This window comes from Rosa chinensis, chromosome 5 (genome assembly GCF_002994745.2).
Source record: "Rosa chinensis cultivar Old Blush chromosome 5, RchiOBHm-V2, whole genome shotgun sequence".
Taxonomy (NCBI): Eukaryota; Viridiplantae; Streptophyta; class Magnoliopsida; order Rosales; family Rosaceae; genus Rosa; species Rosa chinensis.
Window position 1 is genome coordinate 7,089,146 of NC_037092.1, and position 23,538 is coordinate 7,112,683.

A 23,538-nucleotide genomic window follows, 5' to 3' on the forward strand; every position below is an offset into this window, starting at 1 on the left:
CCAGCAGGCTCCAGGTGGAGGGTATAGTTTTACTAGAAAGTTGGTTTAGTTTTTGTATTGTTCTCAAATGAGATTAATTTTTTGCCACATTGGTTTAATAGATGGCGGATCAATGAAGTATTTCCTTATATATGCATGTAAAATAGTATGATATATTTTCTTTTTCCTATTTTTTTCTTATGGTGTTGAGTATAGATCCAACACAATACTTTGAGTTCTTTCAAATCCTAAGAGCTAAGCCCTAATTTTCAACTTATGCTCAAGTAATTTTATATATGCTACGATATTAGTCCGAGTTTTTTACATCAATTGGCTAGCTGCATGTCAAGTAACTTCAGTAGATTCGTGCCCTGCGAGACGTGTGTACTAGCTGCAGATAGCAATGCCATTTTTATTTTATGGAGAATCAATTAATTGGTCGAGTTTGAGCTTCATTATAATTCCATGCATGATGGCTAACCATAAAGAAAAAGGTTCTGTGTTCCTTGGCCGGCCACTGTGAGCAAAAGTGATTCGGAACTTTATATATATCACCTAATATTGCAGGATATTAATATAATGGCATAGATTCGGAAATGATCGGTTGGAAGAAACCTAACAGAGACCACTTTAAACTTAATGTGAATGGTTCTAGGAATGATAAAGGCCAGATAGATGCTGGCGGAGTTATTAGAAATAATGAGGGTGTTTGGTGCAAGGGTTTTATGCAGCATATATATTGGTTATGGTGAAATCTTGCAAGCTGAAGCTTGGCCGCTTGGGGCCTAGTGACTGGCCTTCGAATTGCAGTTGATATGCAAATTAAGCATCTGGATGTGGAATCTGATTCTGCTATTCTCATAAATCTTATTCAGAGTAATGATATTGATTTACACTCTTGAAGGACTCTGATATGGAACTGCAGATCCTTGATGAATCACTTTGAGCCCTGTTCCATCAAGCATATTCATAGAGAAATAAATATATGGTGGGAGACATCATAGCGAAGCATAGCTTAGACAACGAATTAGGAGTTTGCAGACTAGACACAAACCCTCCCTCTGTGAATCAAGTTTTGATGGATGAAATTGATGGCATAATGAGGCCCAGGATGGTTGTAACAGCCTCGACTGAGTAGTAGTAGTTTCTTTTCCTCTCTTTTTGGGCTTTAATGCCTCCATGTAACCAAAAAAAAAAAAAGATTCGGATTTCTTTGCCTGGTCATAGATGTGATGCCCGCCTTTCTGGTAATTGATCTGTATTGTGTTTGGGTGTGGAGGTGCCAATAATAAGCAAATGACGTACATATTGGAATATTGTATAAGTAATCTCGATCGATCAATATGACTTGCACTCGCAACAAATTATCAGAAGTGTACTACAGAGTACAGACGTCAGCCACCTCACACCCGGCCCAGGCAAGCTTATGTACTGATCGCACCGTCGCAAGAGCGACTTCATGTACCACTACTTTATACAGAGAAAGTAAGTTATGACTTTATGTACAAACCAGTTGAGCTAAGTTGAGTATTGTAATAGGATTTGGGAATCATCTAACCACGAAAGATCGTGAGTGAGCTTGACTTGTTTCTCTTACAAATCAAGTATTGACAATGTCAAATTTAATGCATACTTGAGTAAATAGTCGTGATTATTTAGATAATCATATATATGATTAATGGATGAACATGTATATATGCTCTAGACTTGTATAGAGTAAATCTCTAGTACATTATTCAAATTTGGAGACCTACTTCAACATGTGATACTAACAAAATTGTTAATTTTGTACTTTCTTTTACAAATTTCATTACCGTAAAAGAACAGTCAAATAAAAAGACATTTAGCGATTTGATATATAACCCTCTATTATTTTTGTCTCAATATACTTAGGTCATCAAACGATATCTAGTTTATAACTTAACTTATTTTCTTCAAGAATTATCCTTGTATAATATTGATGAAATTAAACAGTTCTTTCTTGAACTATTGGACCGAAATGGTGAAATTTTAGACTTGTTTTGAAGATGAATTTTCACAATATTGACTTGTTTAAAAAAAAAAAAATTTATGTAAGTCATATTAGGAGCATAATACACATGTAGAGGAAGATTCCACGTCTACAATTTCATGTTTTCTCATTGAAAACTTTTTGCCTTTTTGAGATTCTTCTTTTTCAATCTTATTTTTCAAGGTATATAAATAATTTTGTTTTCATGTATATAAAAAGGAAAAAGAACAAGGAACAAAAAAAAAATCTAAAAACCCGGTTGCCCATACGCCAAAAAAGCCAAAACCCATCTCTATGCTATTTACCGCTCCTTCAATAAGCCGCCGTCACCAGCAGCCGTGAACCCCCCCTCCGTTCTTCTGTCCCTTCCAAAATAATCATCTCTCTCTCTCTCTCTCTCTGAATTCGAATCATCCAAACCAACCTTTCTGATTTCTCTCTCTGTATTTCAAGTCATGGCGGCAAGGGCTTCAAGAAAATTACTGAGAGACTTTGTGCTGAGAAGAACAGCATGCACAGCTCCAATTGGAGCTGCCAGGCATTGCTCCTCTGCTGCACAAAACCCTCCAAAGATTCCAAAGATCCCTCATTTTTCCAAGAGGGTATGTTTTCTCTCATTGCCCCTCTTTGTGTTTTATGTAAAGGCTGCGTCTTTGTGATCACATCGGATTGGAATGTTGTTAGTTCCAGTTTCATGCAAACCCATTTCGCCAAAGTGGTGCCTTTTCATTGTTTTTTTTTTTTTTTAAAAGCTGTTTGGTGGTGGAAGAGTTGAGTGTGTTGTTTGGTTTCTGAAGTGGGTTGTGGTTGTTTTGAACTGTTTAGGGGTTGTTTACTGCAGCCACCTTGGGGTTGGTTATTGCTGGAGGAGCTTATGCAAGCACTGTAGATGAAGCAACTTTCTGGTACCTCTTTTATGTCTTTGACTACAACTTCTCTGCTTTTGTTTGCAATTAAAGTACTTTAAAAGTTATATGTATTTCACTACAAAGTATGAGCATAACCCATGTTGATTAAGGAAAACTTTTGATGACTTGAGAACCGAGTGGTGTGAGTTTGTTGGTGATTGGTGAATAATGTTAAAACTTCCATTGCCACCTAGAAACATTGGGAGTAATATGCTTGATTGTGGAATCGTAATTTGATTTTGAGATGTCTCGGATGCTAAGAGAGAATAGCCTGTAATGCATGTTATTATCAGTGAGAGTGTGGTGTGCAGCCTCTAAGGGTTTAACAAGACACCTAAATTGATTATTTAAAAAGATAATGTAATGATACTTATCAGATGGAAAAATCTGGATTTTCATTATGTTTTGAGGTTTCTGTTGTTTTGCCTGTGTGCACTTATTTATGTTTATTTTGTAGAAAATATATAAGCCTGATTTATCAGTTTGTTCAATGGCCTAACTGTTATAAAATATTGAAGTTTAAGTTTAGTTATACATGTTGCTAATTTTTGGATATATCAAAATTTTGAAGTGGATGGCTATTCTCAGCTACCAAACTTGTGAATCCGTTCTTTGCTCTTCTGGATCCTGAGGTTGCTCATAGACTGGGAGTCTCAGCCGCAGCACGTGGTTGGGTTCCTAGGGAGAAGAGACCAGATCCACCTAATTTAGGCCTAGAAGTTTGGGGAAGGAAGTTCTCAAACCCTATAGGTCTAGCTGCTGGCTTTGATAAGAATGCCGAGGCTGTTGATGGCTTACTTGGTTTAGGATTTGGCTTTGTAGAGATTGGCTCTGTAACCCCTGTTCCACAGGAGGGTAATCCAAAGCCTCGTATCTTCAGATTGCGTGACGAAGGGTAAGCGCATTAGTTTCTTCTTCTTCTTCTTCTTCTTTTTTTAATCTTATTCTGTTGTTCTGATATGGCATGCGTGAACACAAATTTTCTCTTCACTTTTGGAAGGTGGTGAATGTTCTTTGGATTCTGAAAATTTGACGTCTAATAACTTTTTTTTTTCTGACTTATGTGCTATCAATCTACTTGATTTTGTATGCAGAGCTATCATCAATCGTTGCGGCTTTAATAGTGAAGGAATTATTGCCGTTGCAAAGCGGTTGGGAATCCAGCATGGTAAGAGGATGTTGGATGAAACTTCAAATACTTCATCTTCGTCAGCTGATGAAGCCAAAACTGGAGGAAAATCTGGCCCTGGCATACTGGGCGTGAATCTTGGAAAAAATAAGACAAGCGAAGATGCTGCTTCAGATTATGTACAAGGGGTTCATTCCTTGTCCCAGTATGCCGATTACTTGGTAGGTTCTTCTCTACTGATTCATCTTGCATAGTAATTTATCTGGTTAGGGATACTGTGCTGCTTTGCAACTAAAGACAAGTTTATTCCCAATAGTTTGAACATGTATTTTGGTTACTAAGTCAAAACATGGATGTTCTGCCATACAATCAAGTCTAGGGAAAACAAAGAAAACAAAAAAAGTGACCCTTCAACAGTCGTGAAGTAATTTGGTAAAAGCTGTTGAAGTAGTCAGAAATTTACAGATTTTCATTATGTCCAAAAGAATGCAATTCAAGTTTTTTGGTAATGATCCAGAAACAGCACTTTGGTGTCTCCATACCTCTCGAGTTTAATCTTGTGGTGTTAATTTGACTGTTTATCTGCTTATCCCTTTGTAGGTGATTAATGTTTCATCACCCAACACCCCCGGGTTACGTATGCTTCAAGGAAGAAAGCAGTTAAAGGACCTTGTGAAGAAGGTATGGAGCTCAAAGAATGGTTCTCCTTTTGTTCAATATCATTGTTCACAAAACTAGTGCAAAATGTAACACTTTCTGTTATGAAGGTACAAGCTGCTCGTGATGAAATGCAATGGGGTGAAGAGGGCCCTCCTCCATTGCTCGTGAAAATTGCTCCAGATTTGTCTAAAGAAGATCTCGAAGATATTGCTGCAGTATGTATATATATGCTTGAAATTGATTACTTCTTTTCCCCTTAAGATGGTGCTCTCATGGTTTTCTTCTGTATGGATATAGGTGGCCCTTGCCCTTCGCTTGGACGGATTGGTATGTTTCCTTTTAAACAGAAACTTAATGACTATCCTTGTTTGGCATATATGCTCTATCAAAATGTGAATATTACTTGCTTTTTGCAATGTTAGGCTGCCAACTCTGTGAAGTAATAAAATTATAAAAGACTTCTTTACTGCTTAGATGTTGCTGTTGACGCGTGGTTTATTAAAATCAAAGTTTCTCTGCATAATAGATACTTTATGATTAACATCTCAAGAATTCGTTGTCTTTGATCACCCCTTGAGATTTCTGAGAAATGGGGGAAAAAGGAAAAAGCTTTTTCTTTGGCATATGTTAAGAAGAATGGCCAATTACTCAACTTATGAGAAAGATGGAAAAATTGGCTACGTTATCCCATGCTGTGAAATGATGACTATAGGGTATTCTATATGTTACTGATGAGTTTATAATTTCAGTATGTGGGGTTTATTCTTGAAATTTTGTTTATTGCGAGTTAAAAATTTGTTTAATTTGTTTCTAGATTATATCAAACACAACTGTTTCAAGACCAGAGTCTGTTAGTAGAAACCCAGTGGCTTCTGAAGCTGGTGGCTTGAGTGGGAAACCACTATTTGATACCTCTACCAGACTCTTAAAGGATATGTACCTGTTGACAAGGGTATGTTGGCTTTTCGTATAGCTTGTTATTCATGATGTTTACACTGAGGTAGAGTGTACATAGAACTTGGGATTTTGCACTTTTTGGTTCATTTTGAATATATGAATCAGAGCTCAAAACTTTTTGACTTGTTATCTGTTATCAATCAGGGGAAGATTCCTTTAGTAGGGTGTGGGGGTATTAGTAGGTAAGATGAGAACATTCCTTTATTAGTATTTTTTTTTTCAGTGACATCTCTATTCGGGGTTAGTGGTACTTTAGTTTTCATATACTAATCTTTATCTGTTTACACCATTGATTTAGCGGCGAGGATGCTTATCGAAAAATACGAGCTGGAGCAACTCTTGTTCAGCTTTATACAGCGTTTGCCTATGGGGGGCCTGCTCTCGTTCCCCAGATAAAGGTATTTTCTGATGCTCACATGAACCTTAATTTCTTCTGATGTCAAAATGTGCTTAGTCTCATCTCTTCTTTCTTTAGGCTGAATTGACCGAATGCTTAGAAAGAGATGGCTTCAAAACCGTTGTTGAAGCAGTTGGTGCAGATTGCAGATGACAGTCCCCTTTCGCCCCACTTAAATTCAGGAGTTGGCCGAATGTGCTTTAGGAAGGAAGCAAATTTTCACATAGCATGGTGTAAATTATGGTTTTAAATTGTTTCTCATCCTTCTTTTGGGATCAACGAGGGAGTCAGGAATGTTTGAGAGATTAGAAGAGATCATTTCGGAGTAAATTGAAGAGGCATTCCTTTGTTTGTAGTTTTGTACTATAATATGAATGCTGATTTTAGTTGTAGCAAATGAAACAAAAAATCTGTTGCTGAATATTACTATTATTAAAAGCTTCTCTAACAAAAGCTCCAGTTATTATTGGTGGAGACGTGCTAACACATCATGGCCGAGAAGTTAACAAATTGTAGACAACAATTTCCCCTGGTTTTACCTAGATGTATGTGCAATAGCAAATTACCATCTTAGTTTTTCTGGTCAAAAAACATTAACATTTTCAGATTTTCCTGACAAGAACCAAGAAGGTTGCTTGTAATTCATATCTCCCTTCTTAAGTTTTCAAAGTAGATCCTATCCTTCCAACACGGTCAACTATCCAGGTCTCTTTATAATATTCATGCTGCAATTCAATCAGAAAAACCTAGCTTCCCTACGACTTCATTTGCATGATTGAGTTTAAGAGGTCTTTGCCTCTTTTTTTTTTTTTTTTTTAAAAGAGACAGAGAGAGAGAATCATTTAAACCATATTTAATATAGAAAGGCAATCTTTCAGAAAAAAAGGGAAAAAAAAAGGCAATTTCACTTGCATTTATATGTGATTGAATGATTACTAAATACCCATATCTCACCACTTGTATATATGCACCCTTAACATTAGGCTAACACAACACATTATATTGTTAATTTCATTTTCATGAAATTTACTAAAGTATATAAGGACGAAAAATGTCAAGAGGCAATGATCAGCTGCACGTTTGACCACTTGGGCCACTCCTCCGCCGCTTCACCACCGGAAAAACATGTCGGAAATCGCCTTGTACCGCCGCCACGTGCCATTCTTCCACCACCCCATCCAGCTCAAACTGTTGCACCACCTCTGAAGCGTCATACAAACAACCCTCCGGGAAACCAGCCAACTCCCGGCCCGGAGGCTTGGTTTTCCGACGGCCGGCTCCCACAGGCACGTTCCGTAGGGCCCCGCCGGCCGTCCAGTACCTCTGACAGCCCTTGCAGAAGTGTCTAGGCTGGTTTACATTGTAGTTATTGAAGTAACAAAACTTGGTCTCCATGCTCTTGCATCTAGGGCATGGTATGATCTTCTCCGGCCTCTTCATCTCCACCGTTTGGTCATGAACGTCGTCGGCTTTCTTGGGTTGACGATGATGATGATCATCTTTTAGTACTACTTGTTTGTTCTGCAATGTAATGGTTGTCCCAAACAGCTTAATTCCGGGCACATCTTGGCCGCTGCTGACCTCAGCCATGGAGTTTTAAGAATGAGAGACAGAGACACGAAGAGAGAGATGTGTTATGCTCTCAAATGTGAGAGGCAAACTTTGTATCGGTTTTTAAGGAAGGTGGTGTGCTACTTCTTAGGTTACGAATATATATAGCAGGTATGGGATAAAAGTGCTTAATTTAAAAGCAAGAATTATTCATGTAAAAATCCATGTGACAGCCGCCAAGAAGCCAGGCAGGTGGGTTTGGAAAAAGCTGAGGATGAGCTTTTTGCACACATCATATCTCCACATCATCACAGTCTAGTTTTTCGTACTAATATAAGATGTTTCATTGGAAGCATATATTTTCAAAATCTCTTTCAATCTTTGTCTAAACTCTTCCAACACATAATTTTAGTTAACGAATGGTAAGTCTAATAGTAATATTAAGTAGAACGATACACAACTGGTGTAATGTATCAGAATCAAATACACATTATAATTATTCACTAAAAAGTCTAAAATACGTCCCAATTCAGACGTGTCTCAGACAAATATCAGTAGTGATGGGAGCATAAAGAGATAAAAGCCCTCTTAGTTGTTAATGAAAGTTGTGGTTGTGTACATATTCTTACCCTAGAAAGTGATAAAGTGATTTAAAGCTAAAGCAAGAGTCTTTTTCTTGTTTATGTTATGAGAAATCTCCATCCATATGGCCATTTACTTTTGGTGCACCATGGAATATTATATGTCACTACCATATAGTACTATTGATCTTATTTATTCTTTAGCCCCCCAACTGTAAACAGTGGTGGTGAAGCTCACTTTATAAATACTTTCTGAGAAAAGAGAAAAGGGAATTAGTTTTTAACTTTGTCAAGAGAAACTCAAAGGCTTCCTAGACTCAAGATAAACCTCTTCGGTGCATGTGAAATGCTCCAACTGTGCATTGCAGCACAGTGCCTGGCCACTTTGACAGCTTCGAGGTTCGAATCTAGGTTGGAGAGCACACCCAACTAGGCAAGAATCACTAGGCCACTTGCAGTGGTTTGAAAAGGGGATTAGTTAGGTGGTCTTAAAGCATATTATGGAGAGCAAAAGGCTATAGTGATGCATCGATCTCAACTTTTATTGTGCAAATTGATCTACTACCAAACATTGTGCTAATTTGATATTAAAAGGGGCCAGTTATAGTATATTACATGCGGATCGATTAGTGACTTTTTAAGATTGAAACTGAGACTTTTTGACAGATCGATCGATGAAGAATCGAAGTTGTTTATCTAACAAAGCTACTGTTGCCAACAATGGTTTCCATTGCAAGGCATGGGCGAACAGAACATGTTCTACTCGTACTTTTGTGTCTAGGGAGAATCAACATGTAGAATTACATATTGAAAATTGGTTTCTTAATAAAATATGTGATCGATTTTAAACTTCTCCAACAAATATCAATTAATTTTGAGTTGAATGTTTTAAATTTTTACTCGGTATAAGGAAACAAACCTAACGCTGCATGACACAACACTAATTTTGAGTCCATCTAATATACGCACGCATGATCCTATTATTCCTATATATCTGAAGATCCTATCTTCAAACGTTGTACTTGAGAGCATTTTCTCTCAAAGAGATGGACATGAATGAAAGATGAGGCTCTTATGAGGAATTGTACGTAGTTCTAATTATTAAGAGCATTTACGGCTATATCCGAGGTTTTTGAGTTCGAATTTTCTTCCACAATTAAAAACCATTAATAGATAACAGATAAGGTCCCAAGTTCAAAACTATACCCATGCCTTGAATGAGTTTTGTGCAATCGGAGTCAGCAAAGTGAGCTTGCAGTAGCATGCCTAAGCCTTTCTAGTATTATCAACAAAGAAAAGAAGACAGAAGAACTATGGACATGGACATGTTGACATTAAAGTTGCGTACTTTTTTGTAATGCTATTGCTAAACACTTGTTTCAAAGGCATCTTTTCAGATCTTAAATGGAGTTGATGATTAACTTTTGTTGCTTCTTTTTCATTCGCTTGACATTTGACATTGTAGTTTTGCAGACATTATTAAGGTCGGGGTTGCTTTCAGTTCTTTGCAATTATTTGTAAATTAAAAAAGTAATCTGATATGGGATTTCTTTAATAAAGGAATCTTTATTTAGTTAATGCAAAAGGAACCTCATTTGTAACACTTCTACTAATAATATAATGCAGACAAAGTACCTCATATCATGGTTTCTTTTACTTTGAAAATTGAAATGCATGCATTTTTTCTTTGTGATGCTTTCCCAGTCTCTTTTAGTTAAAAGCTTAATGCAAAGAACAAAGTAATCTACGTGCATCCTTTTCATTGTTGGAGAACCTTCTTTTAGAAATAAACTGTCTTCTTTTCCTAGTGAAAATAAAGAGCAAAAGATCAGCAGAATATTAGCAGAAGTTTTTTAGAAGTTGCAGCTCTTATTTCGATTACTTATGGGTGAATCCAGTTTGGTTTATGTGTCATTGTCATTCCACACACACAGTAATCACATCCTTAACTGGGATATTATCCCTAATACAAAACATATAATTTTGGGTGGAGTTGGAAAGTTGTAAGTACTAAGTACCGTCAATGGTTTTGGTTATCAAGTTGTTCTAATCAAATGAAAAAGAAAGTCTTCCTTTCCTTCTTTATTCATTAATTTATGTGTTAATTAAGTATTAAATTTCTTAATCCAATCAGTGTGCCGGTTGGAAGCTTTGCAATGCCAGCTCAAAACAAGATTAATTAAATACCAGAAGTTACAGAGATATTATTGATAAGGCTAGAGTCTTAAAGAGAAGAAAAAGACAGAAAAGGAAAAAAAAAAAGTCCCTTAAGTTCTATATTCTGATGACTTTAGAATCGCAATTATGCTTTGCATTTTGAATATGACTTAATTTTCACATAAAGTTCGTCATACTTCACCTTCTTGTATTTTTATACGTACAAAAAATTTATATTCGTACTTAATTTTCACGCTTCTATGTCAATTTGATTAGTCTGCATGCAGAATTTCCCAGTTTTAAGTTTCTTCAGGAATTTGGTTTTGGTCAACTAGACTTGATTAACATTCCATACCCATATGAATGCAAGGTGTTTTCTCCATGATTCTTGGTTGCTAAGCAAATGACACAATCAAATTGCACGTAGTGACATATTCCATTAATGCGTGTGTTCTGTTTTTAGTTTTTACGTTTGACAGACAAAGCAAGAAGAACATATCAACAAACCAGAGCTCAAGGAACAACAACAATATAATCAGGCATTATAGGCATTTTATATAAATGGTTGCCTCAAGCATGTAGATAAACGATCATACTCAGCCCTACAACTTATCTCATCTTTCTACCTAAAGGAATCAATCAAAATTACTGAAATCGGGAATACAAGACTAGCCCTAAGATTAATTACAGGAAGTAACTGAAATTATTCACATAATATGTAACCTAGCCACCGCCAACTTTGTAAACTCCGGCTACAAGAGGATTTGTTCTGATGGACTGGCATAACAAGCATGGTCAGATTAAGTACTCCAGGTATCGTCATCATCATCATCCCCATCATCGCTCCCAACAGCCTGACAAGTTTCATTACATTATGAATTGTACTGCAATGAATGTTAAAGAGAATGAAAGAAAGGGAAGAAAAGAAAAGCGCAAATGGGAACCTGGCGGATGGCATTTGCTTTCTCCAAAATTGCAGTGACTTTGATATGGGTAGCGGGTCCTGGTGTCGTAGTTGTTGCCTTTGCTGTCACTGTGCGTCTCAGGTTGAATGACTGGAAAGACATAACAGCAGATTGAGCACAAATTAGCAATAGTTTACTTTATTACTTACTGTACTTGCCTAGTTTATTCAAGGTCACAACAAGGTAGACATAATATGATTGAAAAAGTGAAGCACTGATTAAAACATAAGCTTTACCACAATCTACTTATCAACAATGGCAATGAATGACCATAGACATGCTAAAAGCATAAAAAGCCTTTAAGGATCCAGAGTACTACATGTCTATTTCCAAAAACTGTGCATTTATGATCTACATAGGCACATTTTACACATGAATAGAAACACTCCAATAAGCAGATAAGTGACTTTCAGGATCTTGGAAAGGACCAAATGACAATAGAGATGGCAGACTGACCTGTGTTCTGATTTGTTGTAAGAAATCGTCCTTTTCGTCTATCTCTTTGCTGTTTAGAGCCTGATCAGCTTCTTTGTGTTCATTCACCTGCTGGTTCTGCTGCCATAAGAAGTATTTGATTATATGTTCTTTTGCAGTTTTGATACCCCACTATTCTTAATTGTATGACTTTTATAACTTGAATGAGTAGGATTGGATTATACTAGACAATACCTTGATTTTTGGTTTAATAGAAAGAGGCTCTTCATTCACTTCTTGTTGCTTCAATGGTGGTTGCTGGAAGGTGATAGACCCCAAGAGGTCTGTATCAAGTACATGTTTAAAACCTTCAGATACATCGTGATTTTCTTCTGTAGCATCTAACTGGGGCTTTGAAAGGCACCATTCCACTGGAGGGAGAGGTGGTGGTCCTGGTGTAGATTCCCCAGGACATCTCAAACCATGGACATCCATTGGTGTAGAATCATCTTTTGGTTCTTGCAGGAGTACAGGTTTAAAAGCATCTAAGCTTGGAAGATCAAGTAAAGGATCAGAGAGATACTGTACCATACCATTCTCAGAGTGAACACTTTTGATCCCACCTTCACTATAAATGGCATTGCTGCCTATTTCCCCTAGTTCTGGGGAGCTGGAAATGTGTTCCGCTGATGAGATTCCACGCCAGGCATCATAAAGTTCATGGTTTTCTCTCTCCGGAGTTTCACTAGACTCCCATTGTTCAGAATTGGACTCAGAGTGATGGCTAACACAATCATCAGATATGTAAGGAGATGATCGACAGAAGGTGTCATCGTCAGAATCAGAACCAAATTCATGCAGAGGGATAGCAGGTTCTGGGATCAACTGGAATGACTGAAACATGTCTCTTACACTTCCATGGCTTTGATTCCCATCAGATAATTTCAGTTTTAGTTTGGAAGTTTCAATGCCATTTATGGGTTGGAAAGATATCTTCATGTGCTCAAGTGGTGGTGAAGAAGGAGATGAATGAACTGCAAACCCATCCTCAGACTGCTCTTTGAAGGCTGTATCAGGAAATGATTGATTCATTACACTCTGGTGCTCGCTTTTCTGCTCCAATTCACCAGCATTCAAATAACTAGCAGGCTCAAATTTGTCATACGATACATTTCTACCAAAACCATTCTCAAGTAACCTACGACCAAGTCCGAAAACCAGAGAAGAGTTTTCATCATTCTCCTGATTTAAGTCATTGGAAGCAGATTTAGTATATGGAGCAACTGGTAACACAATTCCAGGTTCCATTGCGTTGGTTTTTTTCCAACCATCCTCCATGGCATGGCCAAATCCATTGCTCTTATCAGAATCATCAATATTTCCAAGCTTTGTATACAATTCCATAGGTGAAACTCCCTTAGATATTTTCTCTGATGAGATACCATCCTCTTGACCTTTATCATTACATCGATCATCCATAGTCAACATGCTTGGTTCTATTTCATGCTCATCGACTATAATCTTGTAAGCATGATTTGAGAGACCAATTGTCTCAGCTGTACTACTGCTAGCTGGATTTACGGGACTTGCCATGGTGAAATCAGGAGGTTTTGATGGCTCAAGTCCTAACATGCCACCATTAGTCCAGAAATTTATTGAATTATTCCTGGAAATGTCAGCAGGAGAGTCTTGAGGCTCACGTAAACTGCTTATGATGTTATCTTGCACATTAGTAGTTCCAGAGCCAGAGGATGCTGAATCACAATTAACAGTTTCTAACCTTGAATCATCAAGATTTTCAGTTCTATCAGAGCCTACAGAGTGGTTTGAATTAGAAGGTTCCATAACTACTTGAGGGATCTGCTCAGGGACAGGGCTCTCTAATGACGCTGAGTTTGGTAGATCCACCTGCGTTTCTCTTTCCGGGGAACTGTGAGATGTTGCAGCATGAGTTTCAAACCTTGGAGTTTGAGGATTCAAACAATCCATGGTAATATCATGCACTGCATCCAGTCCTTTCTTGTTGACAAAAGTAGGGACATGTTTCACTTCTCGTTTTGTTTGACAATCAAGATCATTTTCGGATTCTGATTCAATGGTGTTAAGTGCATCCATGAAAGTATCTGGTTCATCTGGTTCACTTTCAATTTCATCAATTTGGTTCCTGCTCGAGGTTGGCTCCAAAATATTTTCGCCATCAAAGAGGAAATCGTTTTGCGGAATACTCTTAATGTGACCAGCTCCCCCTTCATGTGCATCCAAGTCATCCATTGTAGGGAGCGTTGCTGTAGTTTCATCTAAACACTTCTGTTGACCTGTAGGATCTACTATTTCTGCCTTCTCATCCCATTTACCACAAGATGAACCAGAGGTAACTTGGTCCTGTAATGAACTTCCAGGAGAGTTACCATCTACAAACACATTTTCACCATCATGCAAAACAGATTCAAGAGTATCGTCATGATGCACCGATTCAGAAGTAGGGGAATCCTTGTATTCTTGTTGTTTGGCTTGCAGGGAGGAACTTGAATGGGCAACATACTCATTATATCCTGACTCAGTTCTTGAACCAAAAGAATTAGAATTGTTTCCCAGGTCAGACTTTAACGCCGCCATGTCAGTTGTGGAGACAGTTTGCGAAGGCGAGCTTTGCCGATTCACATTAGAAGAAATAGGTTCCATTCTGCAGAGTCAGAGATCATAAGTGTTTTAGTTCCATCAAATCAAAGACGGAACCGTAAGTCACATTTTATCTTATGAACTACACATTTGTATGCGAGTATAAAACTATGAATCTGTATGATACCTGTTACTGCAATTGGATATCGATGCAGAACGTGATACATCTCCATTATGCTGTGATCCTTTCTTTTTCTGTCCATATCAACATTTTAATCAGACAAGAAAGAAATTGGAAGTACTTAAAGTAACAACCCAATAACAAATTACAAAATTTAATAGCAGAAACAGAAGTTATCATCATGAGAACTACAGTGATGGTTTATTGCACTACACGATCTTATCAACGAATTTAATCTGTGTGCTCTCTAATAATGAGGCTTTTGAGCTAAATTCAAAAACAATATTGCATACCTTGCTTCTTTGAGCCTTCCTATCTCTTTGGATTTTTTCAGCATTTGCTTCGTCAGAGATAGCTGATGCTCTTTTGAAAAATGTTGGATCTGAATATCTCTTTAAACAAGATCCTGGACCCCCAGTATCAAATCTGAATGCCAAGCGAAGGTTCAACCATGTAAGTATGTAAAACAGTCAGAATACAAATTTAAACTTCACTACTTGACCATGCTTCTAATCCAAATAATGTAAAAATAGGTAAAGAAAAGAAATTTATTATACTTGTCAAGCAAGTGCAAACGCGGAGGATCACTACATTCTTCATAAGAATCCATGACAAAGCGTGGCAAGTCATTGTAGATGAAATGATGTCTTTCACTTCGAATACGTGGATGCCACTCTAAACCTGCAAAGTAACTGCTATCTATTAATGATTTAATTATCAGGATATTGATAATAGCATATGGAATATAGACAAAACCATCTCCACAATAAAGAAAATATAACAAAGAGAAGTTACTTTAAATGTCACACATATTCTGCAGATTCAGTCTTGGACTATAACAAGCTTAAGTATAAACACCTGGTCTCAAATCATTTATAAAACACAGTACTAAAGTAAACACCTTACAACATGAGGTACAAGAACCATACCAGCTGTGTATGCAAAATGTATGTGGCTTGTTTGAGCAAGTACAGCCTTCTCAAGGGAAGGAAGTGCAGCTTCAATGTGTTGAACGCGAACCATCAGCTTATGGCTTCTAGAAGCTGTAGTCGTTACTTGCTCTTGCAAGCCATGAAAAACCTCTGCTGCAAATCTACACGTTAAAATTTGTTTCTAAGTTAATACTGTTTTATGACAATATTATACGATGAACAGTTGTTACAATATGAAGTAATTCTTCACATATATCCAAAGTTCCAAACAGTTTAAGCTCTTGGGAATAAAGAATATTTAGCGAATAATCATTATGTTTCAATATGAGAATATTACTGGTTATGTTTCAGACTTGGTCGCCAAAACAAGAGATCCACAGTTATGCTTTATGTCTCAAAAGTTTATTAGCATAAGACTGCAGTAGGTAGTATTTTAGAAGTACAAGTTTTGGCGTTTGCCCAACTTGAGGGGCTCTCCCTAAGTACATTTAACATCAATCTCCAGCCAAAAGAAGAACTAGCAGCCAATTAATCTTAAGAGGCACATTACGGTCAGAACTTGCTGTACATGTTATAATGTTATTAAACCTGAGACATCTCTTGCACGGTGATATTTTGTAGCAGTGCCTTTGTCTGCCATTGTCACAATATAACTGAAGTACCTCTCCAGTAATCTAAATGATACTGAAACCAATCTCGCAGCATGAAGGGTCCCTAAAACGGCCAATACCCTAAGGTTATTGACAACAGGTATTAAGGATCCACAACCATAATAAAAGCTTCTACTTTACAGACAGAAACTACCACGAAATCTAGTAGTTTCCCAATATTATAAGTTTCTGATACGTGTAAGTGAAAGCCAACGTATTCTATAAGGACAACACAGTACCTACAGATATAAGATCCAGAGCTCTTTCATGTCAAGTACCTTTGAAAGTGCATACTGCAGGCACCCCAATCCCCCCACATATAGTGAACCACCACTACATGAAACAACTCAATTCCAATATCCTAAATTACCACAAAGAAGAACTCCTTCTGTCCTTCTTAACTACACTTCATAGAGTCACAGCTGCTAAGAGGATCCAACAGTACAAAACTAAAACTAAAACCCTACACATGTTCCTCTCCTCAACTCTTTTTCTCATTCCTTCCCAAGTACCAAAAGAAATCCCAAGAAACAGAAACTCAAACAGCAAACCAGAAATTCAACTCACAATCACATAATAAACTCAAACTTTCATCCATCACAAACCCAATTTCTGCAACTCCAAAACCCACAAATTGCATTCACTTCCGCAACAGAATCAAACATCCCAAACCAAAAACACAAAAACTCCCAACGGTAAAATGCACACACAGTGAACAATGAGCTGAACCCAAGTACCAAACCACACCGAAAAAGCAAGAAACTCCAAAAGGGTAGTGAGAAACACACGAAATGTACAAGAAACCAGAAGCAAAAGAACGAAAGACATACTCGGCGAGATCCCCCAATTGGCGCAAGATCCCGACGAGGCCGGCGACGGCAACACCGTCGAGCACGGCCTTGGGATCTTCTCTGTCAGCCTCCTTGTACAGCTGAGGCTGACCCAGACCATACTCGTTCCTCACCTGAAACCTCACCAGAGGCATCTCTTCTCTAATGGGTTTTAATTTCTGAGCAGAAAGGTGAAAACTTTTGAGGAATTTAATGGCTTGGTAGAGACAAAGGTGAGAGCTTTATGAATGAAGAGCAGGCATTGAATGAAGGAATGAATGAAAGTGAATAAATGAGAGGAAGAAAGAGTAGGTGGGGAGATTGAAGCTGCTTAACTGCCGAGAGGGACTGAGTGTTTGTGTGAGTGTTTGGGATGAGAATGAGAGGAAAGAAAAATAGGGGACATTGCCAACTCTGCAAGCCATTCCTTGCAAAATGGAAATCATTGTCTGGGAGATGGGTTATATTTACTTGAATTGCACTTGGGTTTGCATACAATGACTTGGGTGTCCTAGAAGTACCCAATTTTATATAAAAAGTATTTAGTTAGTTATAAGAAGTAATTATTCTGTAGTTCTAGAGTATTACGTGTCTATAATTCAATCTAACGGTCTTACTATTTTCAAGAATGATTATAGGGATCAAAATTTAGAACAAAAGGCCAAATCAATGAGACCAATTAGTATTAGTGTATATGACACATAGAAGATTTAGATTGTTTTAAACTACAAACATGTTAGTTTAAGACCATCTAATCATTCCTCATTTATATATCAAAGAAAAAAAGTAATAACATAAGATGAACGGTTAAACTATAAAATTGACTTGGAGATAATTGTACTAAACATCCTGAAAAAAAAAATGTGAAAAGGAAAAGATTGCTAGCAGTTACAAAAATATACTAGTATTATGATTTGTTTATTCTAATTTTATTTTAACAAAAGGGTAGAAATCAATTACATAGAATGATGTAATTGAATTTTTACAATCATGAGATAGAATAAAATGATTTCTGAAAGAACAATTCTTAGGTTCACCCCTAGGGTGAATGAGCATATTCACCTCATTTGTCGATTAACATATTTTTACTTAATAAATTTATAATTCAACGATCTATATCTTAAATTATCATTTAAAGATCATCTGTGTAAAAGATCAATCGAATCAGAAATCGTTTAATTATCTAATTGAAACAAACAAATGGATGGTTCTGACAACACTTACTACTACTATAATGAACCGTCCATGTATTTCATAGAAATGAATAACTAAAAAGTCTTCAATTTGATTGATTTTTTACAGAGCTAATATTTATATTATGTTATACAACATGAATGGTTGGATTATAAAATTATAGAGTTATTATGCGTTAATCGCAAGAGATTGTGACTTTGCTCATTCACCCTAGGGGTGAAACTAAGAATTGTTCTAATTGAAATTACCTCAGAAGATGAACCAACTAAAAAAAAAATTGAAGGAAAATGTTGTTGGAATATTACTAGCATTTCTTTTACTTAAAAATTTAGACATGGGCAAAATTGGAATAGTAATGGGTCCTTGAGGTTTTTGTATCTTTGCAAGTTTGGGAATAAGATTGTGTGATTGGAGGTAGATATAGATAAATGAAAGACAATGATATATTCTAAATGTTGATTGTATGGGCAGCAGATTATTGATTATATGATGATGAAATTAATTAATGGACTATCAATTTTTTCACCTCATTACTCTTTTCATGCATCATTTTCCATTATTGAGACCAACCTAACCCTTTGTTCTTATTACCCTAAAAAATTAGTGGTGCCCTTAATAATTGACCATTATAGACTGTATTTTCCATAAGCAAAATACCCAATAATTAATTAAAAACATGTAGCTAAAGAGGCCAAGAACTTCAGACCAAAAAGAAAAAAAAAGCTACGTCACTAAGATTCCGGTCCAAATAATATAAGGGCAATAGCATAACAAACATTAAGGTCCCCATCTTCTGTCAGAGTGTCAGTGAGTACGGTTGACTCACCCCATCGTAAAATTTGGTGAAGAATTGACCTTAGTTAGATCAGCAGTCCAGAATCTTAGTTAGCCTTCACTCCACCCCAAGAAAAATGAAAATAATACCAACTGGTAGGGTAATCAAAGTGGAAGATTTAACAATTCATTGCTGTGAAGATTATTGCAGTATGGAAATCTGGGAACCCGAGTAGTTTTAATGAATTGCAAGTCGAGAAATTCATGGGGTTTTCCCATCAGGTGGCTTTAGGAATTCTTGCAAGTCATACCTAAAATGGAGGAGGCTGTTATTATATGCCATTGAACTACGTACTAAATTAGTATTTAAACATTCAGTGCAAGTGGGCAACCACGGCGCTGCCACCAACAATAGCAGCGGTTTCGTGGCGGGGCTTCCACGCCACTGCTCTGGCTCTGCCGCCACCTAGCGAAGTTTGCAGTACAGATTACAATATGCTACTGCTAGAACATGGTGACTAAGATTTAAGACATGCATATATCTAGCTTGCAGAAATATAAAGAAGAAAACAAACCCTATATATATGATGGGACAGAATGTTTGTGATTCAAGTGTATGGAGGGAGCCCCTAGCAGATTCAACATGCTGACTTGCTGGTGAGAAGACTATACCAGTATACTTATGGGACTTGTGGGATGTTAGCTACGTACAATAGCTCACTAGAACAAAGATTATTAAATGATTCTGAGAATGTCACTTTAATTATATATATCACAATTGTGAGCTATATATAGTGAAGCAAAACGGCATGATTCACATCAACTACTTTGATTCTATTTTCATTTCTAAGTCTCGATTAGAATAAAGCTAAGTGCTCTAGTAGAAATCATTTTTGTGTTATCCTTTTGTTAAGTAAATAACTAAAATATGAGTTAAACAACTTTGCCCAATGAATACTTCGTCGGAGCAAAAGATATACATTGTTACGATCCCCGGGATCGTAGCTATGGTATGCCATAGTAGTGAGATGAAGCAAAGAGAAATTCTAGAGAAAACTAAGAAAATAGAAATGCAGATTTTCATTCATGCCCTCTCACCAAGATTACAGATGGATAAATAGCAATAGCAAAACACGTGTTGCACTGCAAGATGTGAACCTACCTAACATATTCTTGAAACGGTATTTTTGTGTTGGTCATGTGTCATGTTCATCACCACCAAAGCTTGTGAGTTGTGACACACCATCCGAGATCGATACCAAATTGTTGTACGGGTCCAAAGTGATTAATGATCGAATTAAATAATTGGGGTATTATTTTGGGAAAATTATTATGTGATCCTGAATCATAGTACACGTGGTGGTCTTGATTAATGTTATTGACTCATACAATTTATGTTTGTTTCTTATTAGTCTTTTAATTTAATTTATCTTTTATTTTTTCACCCCTGCATGGTCCCCACGAAATTTGAGTGATGTTATTGGCTTGAACCACCATATGCCAGTGTCACGTGGTAGTCCGAGACCACCTAATAATTCCTAATTATTTTGATAGATTATAAACTCAAAGTACTAAATACTCCTTCCCTCATTATTTGATGACCAATTTAGGAAGCTGATCGATTTGTAAAAATATTTGATAATTCATTTTTTGTTTGAGATGTCTTCTTGTATTACTCATTACTAGTTTTACGAGTTTTAAACCTCTACTCCTACATCTCCCAGCTTCAGTGTTTTAAACTTGAAAGCAATCTTTGATATATGTTATAAAGCTTAGTAGAGGACAGGAACAGCTTGTTGATAATCACTACTTCACTACTAAATTTCATATGAACGTACAGTCAGACTACTGCAGACTTAGAGCTTTACAAATATTTTTTTTGAATATCTTCAAGATTGGATTGGAAGTCTCTCTCTTGAGATATATATATATATATATATATATATATATATATATATATATATATATATGCTAAGGAGGTCCTTAACTTAACTTAAGGAAAGGATTTCCATATTTTAACCACTTTTTGATCATATATTCACATCTTAACTGTTAAGTTTTTAGGTATATATGAGTAGATCATCTCTGCAAATTTTCAGTCAAATTGATGATCGTTAAGACATCCAAAACTACAATTTACACGAACGAACCAAATCTGTCCAACTTGAACCGTTCGTGCTCATAATTGTAAATTGCAGTTTTGGATATCTTATTGATCATCAATTAGGCTGAAAATTTGCAGAGATAATCTATACATTAAGACCTAAAAACTAAACGGTTAAGATGTGAATATGTGATCGAAAAGTGGTCAAAATATGAAAATCCATTCCTTAAGTAAGGAACAGACCTCCTTAGCAGAGCAAATCCGTGTGTGTGTGTATATATATAGGATTAAATACTTGTTACTCCTCAAACTTTTTCCTAAAATACAGTTTAGTCCCTCGCCTTTCAAATTAAACTGGATAATCCTTATTCTCTCTAATTCTCACAAAACATATCCACAATAGGTCAAAAATGACTATTATACCCCTCAGTTCCTTTTTTTATTTTTTTCTCTTTCTCTTTCTTTTTTTTTCTTTTTTCTCTCTCTCTCTCTTTTTTTTTTTTTTCCTTATGGTTCTCTCTCTCTCTCTCTCTCTCTCTCCAAGTTCGTATCCAACCTCGAGTTTATCCACTCACTACCACTCCGCAGCGCTTGGTGGGCCCCCTCCACCCCTTATGGAAGCTCCGTTGCCACAATTCCATCTCCACCTTCGTCGTCATCCCCACTAAGCTCAACCACCTCTCCTCCTCCTCATCCTCCACCACTCCCACCAATAAGTCCAGCCACAACTGCAGCTTCCCAACCTAAAACTGCTTCATGACTCCACGCCATCGGCCGCCGGAGCTCGACCTGGAGCTTTTGTCCCTCAAAAGCTCAAGTCCTACACCTCCCTCAAGGACCTCCTCCCCTCCTCCTCCTCCTTCATTGTCATCCAGTCCCCGACACCCAACTTGACCACTAACTCCTGCTATGAGATCTCCATCCATAACCGCCTCGTCAAGCAGGTCTCCTGGGCCTATCTCCAGCCCGTGTCCTCCACTTGAGGCCCACACTTGCTCAGCTGCCTCTGGCTCAAGTGCACCCCCTGCCTTTCCTTCATCACCCACCGCCTCCTCCCCTTTCTCTCCCGTACTTCGTTGTCTTCAGGTGCAGCGCCGCCATCATTTTGGGATTTCATTTAGAGAGAGAGAGAGAGAGAGAGGGGCATAAACAGTTCGCCGGAGTGGTTGTTGGGTTTGCTGTCGATCTTCTCCCCAATTGAGTTTTGCTGGAAACTTAACAGAAAGAGCTTGAACTGAAGCTGGAAGTTGTGGCGAAGAGACGAAGCCAGAGAGAGATGTGAAAGTATAGAGAGTAGTGAGGAGAACAAGATATCTATGAGAGAGGGAGAGAGAGAGGCAGAAAAAATAAATAAAAAAAGAGAAAAAAAAAAAAAAGAGAAAAATTAAAAAAGGATATCAGGGGTATAATAGTCATTTTAGACCTGTTGTGTGAGAATTAGAGAGAATAAGGACTATCCAGTTTAATTTGAAAGGCGAGGAACTAAACTGTTTTTAAGGGAAAAGTTTGAGGAGTAATAAGTATTTAATTCATATATATATATATATATATATATATATATATATGTTATGTTATGTTATGTTATCAATGACAAGTATAAAGATGCTTGCTCATATGACCATTATAATGAACAAGGGGGTTTTCTTCTGAATAATTAATTAAGTCCCAAAATGCCACGTCCCATTACAAAAACCACAGCCAAAACATGAGCCACTAGCATATCTATTTGCTTCCCTAGAGTCTGATTTGTAAAGAATGCATTCCATTTTAGCGGGTGGGTTTTCATATAGTTACATAGGCATTGCAATGATTATCTTCGCTAGGATATATAGCACCAAATACTCCAATTCTGAGCATCCTCGTCTTTACATAGATGCATATTCTATGACCAGAACTGGGCTATGGATGGCCTGGCAAAATAATCCTTCCTTTGTTTGATAACCAATTTAGGGAAGTTGATTTGTAAAATTCAGGTCTCCTTAAGACATTGAATGAGACAATCATATGCTTTGCTTCAAAGTACGTACTTGCCCAAGAGCTAGCTATAGCACTTGTCTTTTTTCTTTTCTTTTTTGTCAACATATAGCACTTGTCTCTGATATGATAGATCCGATCAGTTTGGTTAGGCTCCTCGGCAAATCTTAAACACATGGTCTTTGTTTGTTTTCTCCAAAAATGCTCCCTAGCTAATTAGTTTGTCAATGTCGAGTTATTGAACAATTCTTAAGTTCACTCCTATGGTGAATGAGCATGTCACCCTCTCTTGCAATTAACGCACAATAACTTTATAATTTTCTAATCCAACCATTCATGTTGTTTAATGTAATACAAAGATTAGTTCTGTAAAAAAATCAATCAAATTGAAGACCTTTTAGTTATTCATTTCTATGAAATTCATGGACGGTTCATCATAATAGTAGTAAGTGTTGTTAGAACCATCTATTTGTTTGATTCAATTAGATCATTAAATGATTTCCAATTCGATTGATTTTTTACAGAGATGATCTTTAAATGATAATTTAGAATATAGACCGTTGGATTATAA

At 36.9% G+C, this 23,538-nt stretch overlaps 3 protein-coding genes across 4 annotated transcripts; 1 reads left to right on the top strand and 2 right to left on the bottom strand.

Moving 5' to 3' along the window:
- Window positions 1-2,233: 2,233 nt before the first annotated feature.
- On the top strand, window positions 2,234-6,510 carry LOC112168465 (dihydroorotate dehydrogenase (quinone), mitochondrial). The gene is made up of 11 exons (XM_024305584.2): window positions 2,234-2,592; window positions 2,816-2,895; window positions 3,470-3,793; window positions 3,993-4,248; window positions 4,628-4,708; window positions 4,795-4,902; window positions 4,985-5,014; window positions 5,502-5,639; window positions 5,789-5,826; window positions 5,943-6,042; window positions 6,120-6,510. Exons 1-11 carry the CDS (start codon window positions 2,446-2,448, stop codon window positions 6,192-6,194), a joined length of 1,377 nt encoding a protein of 458 aa, XP_024161352.1. The 5' UTR covers window positions 2,234-2,445; the 3' UTR covers window positions 6,195-6,510.
- Window positions 6,511-6,973: 463 nt separating this feature from the next.
- Window positions 6,974-7,724, bottom strand: LOC112166835 (dof zinc finger protein DOF1.5). The gene has a single exon (XM_024303760.2). The coding sequence runs from the start codon at window positions 7,629-7,631 to the stop codon at window positions 7,110-7,112; it is 522 nt and encodes a 173-aa protein (XP_024159528.1). The 5' UTR covers window positions 7,632-7,724; the 3' UTR covers window positions 6,974-7,109.
- Window positions 7,725-10,843: 3,119 nt separating this feature from the next.
- On the bottom strand, window positions 10,844-17,332 carry LOC112164618 (protein SCAR3). Of its 2 annotated transcripts, none has more exons than XM_024300872.2 (9): window positions 16,922-17,332; window positions 15,439-15,602; window positions 15,067-15,190; window positions 14,803-14,935; window positions 14,516-14,583; window positions 11,965-14,392; window positions 11,752-11,850; window positions 11,275-11,385; window positions 10,844-11,184 (listed from the first exon to the last, which is right to left on the bottom strand). In XM_024300872.2, the coding sequence occupies exons 1-9, from the start codon at window positions 17,074-17,076 to the stop codon at window positions 11,131-11,133; spliced, it is 3,336 nt and encodes a 1,111-aa protein (XP_024156640.1). In that variant the 5' UTR covers window positions 17,077-17,332; the 3' UTR covers window positions 10,844-11,130. The 2 variants fall into 2 exon arrangements, with proteins under 2 accessions (XP_024156640.1, XP_024156641.1); XM_024300873.2 differs by having other exon boundaries at window positions 11,752-11,847; window positions 16,922-17,331.
- Between the last annotated feature and the right edge of the window lie 6,206 nt (window positions 17,333-23,538).